The 9,968-nt window shown below is 50.3% G+C and overlaps 1 protein-coding gene across 1 annotated transcript; it reads right to left on the bottom strand.

Moving 5' to 3' along the window:
- Nucleotides 1-6,162: 6,162 nt before the first annotated feature.
- On the bottom strand, nucleotides 6,163-7,021 carry LOC140674243 (uncharacterized). The gene is made up of 2 exons (XM_072907627.1): nucleotides 6,873-7,021; nucleotides 6,163-6,595 (listed from the first exon to the last, which is right to left on the bottom strand). Exons 1-2 carry the CDS (start codon nucleotides 7,019-7,021, stop codon nucleotides 6,163-6,165), a joined length of 582 nt encoding a protein of 193 aa, XP_072763728.1.
- Nucleotides 7,022-9,968: the final 2,947 nt, after the last annotated feature.

The following is a 9,968-nucleotide window of genomic DNA, read 5'->3' on the forward strand; positions in this document are numbered from 1 at the left end:
TGAGACGGTGAGGCTCGGTTCGAGGTACTCGTATCCGTAATAGTTTTTGCAGAAACGCGCATACGTGTCGTATAGAATCGACCATCTGTTTTTATCGAAATCCAGATTCATGTCGTCGTACGGATAACATTCCGAGTTCAGATAAAGTTTTACGTTTGTTAATTTGCAGTCGTCGAATTTACTCATATCCTCGAGCATAACAATCTTCCGACCTGTCTGCAGAGCAAAGATAACGTATCGTGGTCTCCAAAATCTAATATACAACCATTTTTGTTCATACCGTCTGCATTTGTTCACCCTCAATTCATGTTTTATGATTATTATCAAGAGTCTTTTCAAAAGCGAGAACACTATCCGAAATGTATACTAGTTATTATCCTTTATTTAATTCTACTTCTAGAATGCTAATTGTTTTCCATCCGATTTGTCAGAACCGTCTTTATAATCGTTTATTATTTAACAACTTATCTACTTGTTTGTTCAATTATTGCAGGGCTTGCTCACTTACAGCCCCCGGAGAGGATGAAGACGTCTCATCAACTCATCAACGGTATTAGTGGTTATTGGTGAGCATCTAATTAAACCAAACCAAATCAGATTAAGGTTAAGGTTACTGTTAGTAATTTGTAGTTCGATTCTGCAATAATTCCGATTATCAATATGTTATATTGTTCTTATATTAAGTTAGTCTAATATTTCGTCTGTTTTAGATGAATAATTCCTTCAACTGTATTAATAAAGAAGTATGTTATTATTCATCGTTCCAGATAGAGATACCGTTAATCATGTCACAGGGACTGTCCATGTAGTCAAAGAGAGATCTCCTGTTCAAAAATTAGAAAGTTTAGGATCCCACTGGTAACGAGTATAAAATTAACACTAATAATAATAAAATTAACACTAATAATATTGTCTTAAATTAAATGCACTAATTCAGCGTTTCTTGATTCCAGGTTTCTTGTTCCTCAAAGTCGGTGGGAAGAATAAGATGTTCTCGGTGAGCAGCAGCATAGCATCCAAGCACCACTCGTCGAAGAAGCCTCCATACGACTGCCGGATCTTCACACAATTTCCCAGGGGAAGCAGTGGAGACCGGGTGTACATGATCACCATAAAGGATAATACCCTCCGGCGACAGGCCATGCCACCGCTCATTGTCGGTTGATGCTAGCCAATTTAGAATTAACCCTTCATTAACAACCAGCCTTCCTCCCACAGAAGGCATCAACTTTGGCGTAGGGCCGTTCAAGATATCAGCAGCAGGGAATAAACACTGAAGGTTAGATGCACATTGCTAGCACACGAGATGTGACAGATTATAACCTTGATTCAGTATATTATTTTTAATTTTCCAGGTTTCTGTCACCCCCGGGCAGCCCACACAGTACAGAAAAAACCGTTTTTATTTATTTATAAATAAAATTATTTATCTGTTTCCATTTAATTACCCCCAAAGGAAAATTAACACAATGAGAGTACATGGGCCATTGCACTAGGGTCCAATTCAATCACTGTCATCTAACCGTTCATAAAAGAAGAAAAAAGAGCCACCCGTAGTCAACCACCGCCATCGTATTTAAAATGTAGTTAACTAATTAATAGTGCTAATTCCCCTTAAACTTGCTCCAATGTTTGTTCCTATTATAAACATTCATCCATCTGTCGTTGTCGCCATTACGCGAGCGCAATCTTAGTACACATGGCCACGCTGTCCTGCTCCCTCGGGTTCAGCACCTGCTACCCCTTCTGGTGTTGGACATCCTGCTGGTACCAACCCAAGGCGTGACGTATCATTCAAGGCAGGGAACACTCGCGTCTTACACTTGCACCAACTGCACTCACTGGGCTTAAATGAACACCACGTACATGTATATGTTTTTAATTAATATTGTAACATTGTCTAGCAGTCCTTGGTTATCTTATTAGTCTGTTTGGACAAGTCAGTCTGTATTTAAAGAGTTAACTTCCACACTGTGGACTAACCACTATGTCCATTCGTGCACCTCCCTGCTCACCGTAGAGAACATCTTGAGTACATTATGTCTGTATTATTTATAATAAATTCCGATTGGTGGGTGTGGGGCAGTTGCAGTAGCATTGTTTATTTAGGGATTGCTATACTTTCATCCTTCCAATTAAGTATATATCCTATGAGTTACAAGAGCGAGGACACGTCATCCCATGACGTCATCGGGCCCCTTAGACACTTTCACTCACTCAGTCACTTTTCAGAGGATGCAGCTACCAAAAGAATATGCATACAAATACAACTGCTCTCTATTAAAGTTCCGCTAAGTCAGAATGCTGGTTTTTTATAGCCGGGAACGACTATAATTCTCCTGAGACGGTCAACGTATATGTCGACGTGTATGTGACGTCATCCGTCTTCCACGTACACGGCCGTCACTTTTGCATAGAAAAAGCACGCAAAAGGACAATTTTCACGCACAACACTGTTACACTTGTTCTTTGTTAAACATCTACAAAACATGAAGCGGTATTTACCGGTCAAAGACCTAAAATAAGCCCGCTTCCCTCTTATTACAGTCCAGCGTGGACGTGACGTCACGCCATCGGCTGACACAGTTTTACGGTAATTGTAATTAATTAATTTTCACCACACTGTTAAAAAGTATATATTCATGAACAATTCATTACCGCGAACAACCTCAAGCACAATTCCGGTACCGAAAAACACTTATAACCGTCTGCTTTAAGGGTCTTAGCGGAGCGGCCTCCAGACACGTCCGCTCGGTACGCCAGACACCACCCGACTTCTAACCTAACCTAACCTAACCTGGCCTCCCAGGAATCAGCTGGCTCAGCTGCCATTTGCACTACATCCAGGAGACCCCCGCCTCTCCGCTCGCGGTAGTCGTTGCTGTGCGGCGGCTACCCGTCCCTCGCCTATATTTTGGCAAGAGACTTCCTCTTTTTCATTTATTTGCGGTGCAGAGGGGCCACACCCCCGCACCGCATCCTCCCGCGGAAAAAAAAAAAAAAAAATTTTCCCTGTGGGTGGGACCGGGCCAGGTTCCCGCCTGGGTGTCCGGTCCCCTTACCCCTGTTAGAGGTGTACTGGGGAGGTCCTTGTGGTGAGCCTCCCCCCCTAGCAGGGGAAGTTTTATGCTTCCCGCTCTTTGCTGGAACTTCAGCTTATAACTTTCCCCGAGGCCTAATTGTTTGCTCTAGAGGAGGCCCAGAACTAGGTTCTGTCTCCCCTTAGCCTTCCTCTGTTTCCAGGCTTTGGCGGGTAGTTCGGGTTCTTCCTCCTGGGCCTCACCCTGCGTCTCGCAGTAGGGTTCGGCCTGGCGTCACTCTCACTACTGCTCTCTCTTGGAGCGCGTTCGCGTTCCCTTTCGGCCTCCTCCTTCTGCAACATAACTGTTTTGCAGAAGAAGGAGACCGCCCTCCAGGCCTTCTCGTTCTCTATCATCCTCGGTATGATTACCGAGAGCGAGAGGTCCTCGCCTACCACCGAGTTCAGGATGGCGCGCTCCTCGGCCCATGCGGAGCAGTGGGCCAGGGTATGTTGCGCGTCGTCCATACTAGCCTCGCAGTGGTAACATGCCGTTGTTCGCTCTTTGCTGATCTTGCGCAGGAATGCTGCAAAACAGCCGTGCCCAGTTAGCACCTGCGCAAGATGGTATGACACCTTGCCGTGCCTCCTGCCCACCCAATTTTCCATTATTGGAAGCACGGCCCCAACGACGCGTCTCCCCGAACCCAACCCAACCCAACCCAAAGGAGACCTGGACTACGGTGTTCCAAGGTGAAGGTTGTGAATAGTAAGCTGGTGCAAATCCGCTTACGCAGGTAGGACCTTGCAGTTTTTAAATTCGGCTCGACACCGAGCATGAACAAAAAAAAAAAAAAAAAAAAAAATTGCTGAGGCATACACCCCGGAGTCGGAAAAAGCGCCGCTTTCCAAAAAAGAAAGAAAAAGAAGCAGGAGCGCCCCGTTACAACCGGGGAATATGAGTTGAAAAAGGGCAGGAAGGCCGAGAGAGAAGAGAGAAGAGCGGAAGAGGAGGAGCGAGAACTAATCGATCCCACCCCTCTCTCGAAATCCCAGGCTTGGGGCAGATACGAGGACAACGTCAGGGAACTCATTGACGACATGAGAGAGAGCTCTCTCAATAAGATATTCTCATGGTACCTCGATAGCGTTACGGTGCTTTAGAAAGTAGCGTGCCGTTATAAGAAGGGCACTATTAAGAAAGAGATTGGCCAAACTGCCTGCTTACTGCAAGCAGCAATACACACCCTAGTGATGAGAGCATCCATTGCGGGGTTGACGGGAGCCAGCACAGAAGAAAGTGACAGACTGAAGGGGATGGAAGATCAAATCCGCGAGCTGAGGGAAGAGTACTCCCGTCTCAACTCGAAAGTCATGGCCCTCGCCGAACTTAGCAGAAAGAAAGGGAAGAAACTGGATTCCCCCGTCCCACTACCAACAGGGGACCTGGTGAAAAGAAGGAAGTGCAGACTTCCGCCGCTTAAGCCGAGCCAGACAAGCCCGACTTTAATGAAAGTCGACCCAGTTACGAGGGTAGAAGACCTGTCCGTCCAGCCTCCTCTCCTACTACTCTCGATCAAGGAGAAGAGGAAGGAGCTGGGTGAAAAATACCTTTCAAAGGTAAAGTTCGAAGAAGACCCCCGTGCCTATGATCACCTCACGGCGGGCATAGGTTACCTTCTAGAGAGGAGGGGAAATTGCGTAAAAGAAAAACGCCCCACTAGGCAAGACCCTTCCATCCGGGGGCCCGCAGTATGTCGCGACCTCAATCAAAGTCAAGGCCGTGGTCCCTGTACGGTCCCCGAAAGAGAAGGAAAGGAAGAGATCGAAGCCTGATCCCAAGAAGGGACAGGCAAGGACCGCTTCCCAGCCCACCACTCCTCAAGCTCCTCCAACGCCTTCGGTGGATCAGGGAACACCCTGGACGAAGTAGTCGGAAGGAAGGCGAGGAGACAAGAGGAGGCAAAGAATATCACGCCCCCCAAACCCGCTAATGCAGATAGCAAGAAGGCCTCTCCCCTTCCTAGTTCTGGGAGGGCGCAGAAGGCAGCAGAGCCCACTAAACCATCGGGGAATAAGAAAAGAAGGGTCCCGTGAACGGCGGCTGTGTCCATCATTTGCCTAGAGGGACTATACAGTGAGACATTGAAGTTGGCCCGACAGAAAGTGGACATTGAGCGGCTGGGCATAAAAAACTTAAAAGTGGAAAAAGCTACTACTGGGGCTATTATACGAAATCCTCGTAGAGGACAAGGCCGTAAAGGCCGACAGATTCGCGGAGGAGCTGCGCAAGGCTCTCCAAGATAAGGAGGGTGTTCGGGTCGCGCGGCCCTTTTTTTCACGCAGGGGAAATCTCCAAGAAGATGTAGGGACGGAACACTGGGTTAGCACAGAAGAGAGTGACAGACTGAAGGGGATGGAAGATCAAATCCGCGAGCTGAGGGAAGAGAACTCCCGTCTCAACTCGAAAGTCGTGGCCCTCGCCGAACTGAGTAGTGGGTTTTAGGGGCGCTAGATGTTGTTTACGCCCCCGACCCACTAAAACCCCTGCGGTGGCCTGGCCCGGGCTTTTTCGGGACCTTCCGAGAACGTGCATTTGCATTACCTCCGGAGGGTCGCTAGGCTATTTCTGCCCGTGGGGTCTACGTCCGGATAATGTGTCCGGACGTGACCCCATTCCCCCCATGTGTAGCGGGAGGAAGGCCTTCCCGTCGTTAATCATGGCGCAAGGGAGCCACCACTTCCATGCCACCCCCTCGGGGGGGGGGGAGAGACATTCCCCCGGAGAAAGGCACGAGTCTCCCGCTCGAACTCCCGTCCTTGTGCCCTTGTCCTAACACCTGGTTGGGAGGGCGGATTCCTCTATTGGCGGCGACGGAGTCGGGGTCTTCGACGAATTCTTCTAATTTTTCTTCTTCTGTCCCCGCCGCCGCTATCGTCTGTATCGTCATTGTCGCTGCCCAGTGTGGCAGCGATAGCTTCCTCTCTTCCTCTCGGCCACCTTCTTCTGCATCATTATTGACTTGCAAAGGAGATGACCACTATCCAGTTTTCGTCGCTTTCGACCATGCGTGCAACGACGGTCAAGAGCGACAAATCTTCCCCGATGATGTTTTGTAGGATACGGCGCTCTCTAGCCCACGCTAAACAAAATTCCAGCGTGTGCTGCGCCGTGTCCCTCTCCTCCTCCTCGCATTAGTGGCATGCAGCCGCGCGGTCCTTCCCGATTTTACACAGGTACTCGCCGAACACCCATGTCCGGCGAGCACCTGCGTCAAGTGGAATGACATCTGTTTGCCGTGAGACCTATTCGTCCATTCATCTAGGACAGATCCCATAGCCCCGACGACTCTCTTTCCTGATTCCGTTAGAGGAATGGAGGTTAAATAGTCCCCCCATTCCTCCATCATTTGTCGCCGGGCTTGAAGCCTTGTGACATCTCTCACCCTGGCGGTTATTGCCACTCTCATCCCCTGGATCTCCTTAATCCTGGCATATGTATGAGCATGTGCTCTTGATAGGAGCTCCATGGGAGAGAGACCCGCCAGTATGGAGGCCGCAACGTGAAGCACCGTCCTGTAACCACGAACGAGGCGAACGGCCATTTAGCGCTGAATTTGACGCAGTGTCACAAATGCGTTTTGTGGCCATCGCCTCGTCCGTCCATACCGGGGCCCCATAAAGGGCCACTGAGTTGACGGTGCCTCCGTACAGCTTGCGCACTCGGTCGTCCGGTCCCCCGAGATTAGGCATTAGGCGGCAGACTGCCGCCGTTATCCTATTTATTTTCTCGGCCAGATGACCAAAGTAGTCACAAAAGCTTCATTTTCCATCCAGCTAAAGTCCCAGATACTTAAAACTGTTACTCAGCTGGACGGGGATGTCAGCCATTGTAATTTGGGCCTGTGGTGGCTTCCCCCTAAGACCATCGTGAAAAAAGATGGCCTCAGTTTTCTGGGGGGCAACCTTCAGGCTCAACTCCTTAATGGCGCGCACGGCCATGCCATCCCCATCTCCGCTGTTCTAATGCCTTCCCCCCGGCATTACCCCCGGCGAGCAGCAGTGTGTCATCAGCGTAACACACCGTCCTACAACCGGGGAGGGGAGGATAATCCTGAGGATGCGGTCGTACGCGATGTCCCACAGGAGGGGTCCTAGGATCAACCCCTGAGGGACACCGCACCGGTTCTCCCGTCAGCGTTGAGTACCGTTTTTGTCGCGGTACTCTAGGCTCCTACTTTCGAAGTAAGAGTCTATAACCTTCACGAGGTACTGGGGAACACCATGGTATTGTAGTGCGTTCCCCACCTTCCCCCAAGATAGGGTATTAAACGCGTTATTTATATCTAACGATATGGCAACGACCACCCTGCCCTGTTCCGTCTCGGACTCCACGAGGGTTCTGACGCGTTTAATTGCGTCTGTGGTAGAGCGACCCTCGCGGAATCCGAACTGGTTCTCGTGGAGATCAGGCCTAATCTCCTTTAGGTGCCGGACAAATCGGTCCACTATAACCCTTTCGAGAAGTTTTCCGAGCTCGTTCAGCAGACAGATTGGTCTGTCCGCCTACGGGGTACCTGCAGGTTTGCCCCTCTTGGGGATGAGGACCAATTTGGCCCTCTCCCAGACTGGGGGGGGAGAAACCCTTCCCTGAGACACCTAGTGAAGGTGTCCCTAACCAATTCCAACAGGTGGGCCAAGGTTAGAACTCAGACCAGGGGATCCCATCAGGACCCAGAGCTTTGTTGCCCCGAGCCCTTAGTCTCTTAATTACCTTGGCCATTTCGTCGCCAGAAACCTCGAGGTTCTCGTCCCAGTCCATCCTTCCCCGATCGCCGATATGGGGATTATCCCCGGTCCTCGGAAAGAGGGTGGGGAAGGTGTTCTCGAGAACTCCGATACCCAGCGACTCCGTCATGGGAGGCGCTCAGTGCCTTATTTTATTTAACACTATCTTATAGAGACGCCCCCAAGGGTCTGAGTCGAGGGAGAACAACTGCTTCATGCATCAGTCTTGGCCCTTCTGATAGCGGCACTGAGGGAGTTTCTCGCTTCTCTATATTCCCCCAGTGCCTCTTCCGCAGCGTTGGAGGCCGCCCCTTTTCAATCTTGTGAGGCGGCGTCTGGCTCGGACAGAGGTTTCACGTAGTTCTGCAATCTCCTCTGTCCACCAGTACGCCGCCCTGCGCGGTCTGGCTCGCGGCATGGCCAGGTCACATGCTCTGGTCATAAGCTCCCCGAGCCACCCCACCCGGTCCTTGGTGTTCTCTGGAATCTGATCACCGGGCCAGGTCTCCGACATTACTCAGCCTATCGGAATCTAACTGTTTCAGGACCCATCTCTTGGGTGGTGGGTTCCCTCCCTCGTCACCGGGGCGGCGGTTGAGCACCCCGTGGCAGGTGATGTCGACTCCCATTCGGATATAAAAGTGATCCGAGAGAGTCTCTTGTAACATCTACCGCCAGTTGGCTATTCTGTCAGCCGTAGAGGAAGATGCCCATGTAAGGTCAACAATAGACTCTCCCTACGGTCTGACCAGGGTGCTGCTCGACCCTTGGTTTATTAGTACCAGGTCGAGTACCGCCGCCCAATCCTCCATAACCCTGCCGTTACCGTTGGTGTGCCGGAAACCCCATAGCCTATTCCAGGCGTTGAAGTCCCCGGCCACGATAATGGGTTCGGGGAGTCTCCTTTGGACGAGTACAGCAATCTCGTCTAGGACATCTCCGAACCGGGTAAGGCCCCTGATACTGGGAGGGATATAACAACCCACCATCCAGACCGGGCCCCACTCTACGACGACATGGTGTCTCCCCGCCCCTATTTTAATACAAGGGGAAGAGCCGACCTCTTCCTTCCAGGTAATAGCGATAGAGCCCTGGTCGTCTCCCGCCCACTCTATAAAGCTCTATAAAGGACCTCGAGGTTCTAGAGAACACCCTCTCCACTCTCTTTCCGAGGACCGGGGATTATCCTCATTTGGGCGATCGGGAGAGGATGGAGTGAGATGAAAACCTTGAAGTTTCCAGCGACGAAATGGCCGGCGCGATAAAAAGATTAAGGACTCGGGGAAATAAAGCCCCTGATGGGATCCCCGGCCGGGTCTGGGTCTTGGCCCACCTGTCGGATACGGTAAGGAACATCTTTACCAGATGTCTCCGAGAGGGACTTTTTCCCCCAGTTTGGGAGAGAGCCAAGTTGGTCCTTATCTCAAAGGAGGGCAAACCTGCAGGCACCCCGTCAGCGTATAGGCCCATCTGCTTGCTGAACGAGATCGGCAAACTACTTGAAAGAATCGTAGCGAATTGACTCGTCCAGCATTTCAAAGGAACTGGACCGAACCTTCTTGAGGATTAATTCGGGTTTCGCGAGGGGCTGTTGTGCCTCCGTGAGGGGTCGGGATCGTTGCCGGTCGGGATCCGGGGATAATACAAAGGAGTATTTAGTTCCCGTTAGGAGAAAAAGAATAAATCTCGTGCTTAGTCCATTTACTGTCGCACTTTTATTACACTGTTACCTTCCTGATTTACAGAGGATATAATAACTATGCGTCTTACGCACCGGGTCACTCGCGAGCGCGGTAGGTGTCTTTTCGATCGTTAATTACTGCCCCCGTTTTTAGGCGGTGGGCCACTTTTATCTCCTCCGGTTCCGGGCGGATTTCTGAGGGGGTCGCTTGGCGACACGACCGAATATGGTCGTGTTATACGATCACAAGGGTGCGAGTTAAAGAAGTTTGAAGTCCGAATTCCTTCCTCGCACCTTTTCGCAATTCGGCAGAGCCGAGATTTCCGGTCTTCTGCGCTCTCACTCTGCCCTGGCCTTGGCACGCGTCTGTGCTGCATCAGCAGCGCATTCTTATCGCGGTGTGTTCTGTTCGCTCGCTTCTAGTTATTAGCTTCTTATAATATGTTTATTAACTTATAATATATATATCTTATAATATAT

This window comes from Anoplolepis gracilipes, chromosome 15 (assembly GCF_047496725.1).
Source record: "Anoplolepis gracilipes chromosome 15, ASM4749672v1, whole genome shotgun sequence".
NCBI classification, from domain to species: Eukaryota; Metazoa; Arthropoda; class Insecta; order Hymenoptera; family Formicidae; genus Anoplolepis; species Anoplolepis gracilipes.

Coding starts and splice junctions, on each gene's coding strand:
- LOC140674243 (XM_072907627.1), bottom strand. CDS start 7,021: ATGGCCGTGCGCGCCATTAAGGAGTTGAGCCTGAAGGTTGCCCCCCAG. Junction 6,596..6,872: donor CAGCTGAGTAACAGTTTTAA/GTATCTGGGACT, acceptor TCGTGGTTACAG/GACGGTGCTTCACGTTGCGG.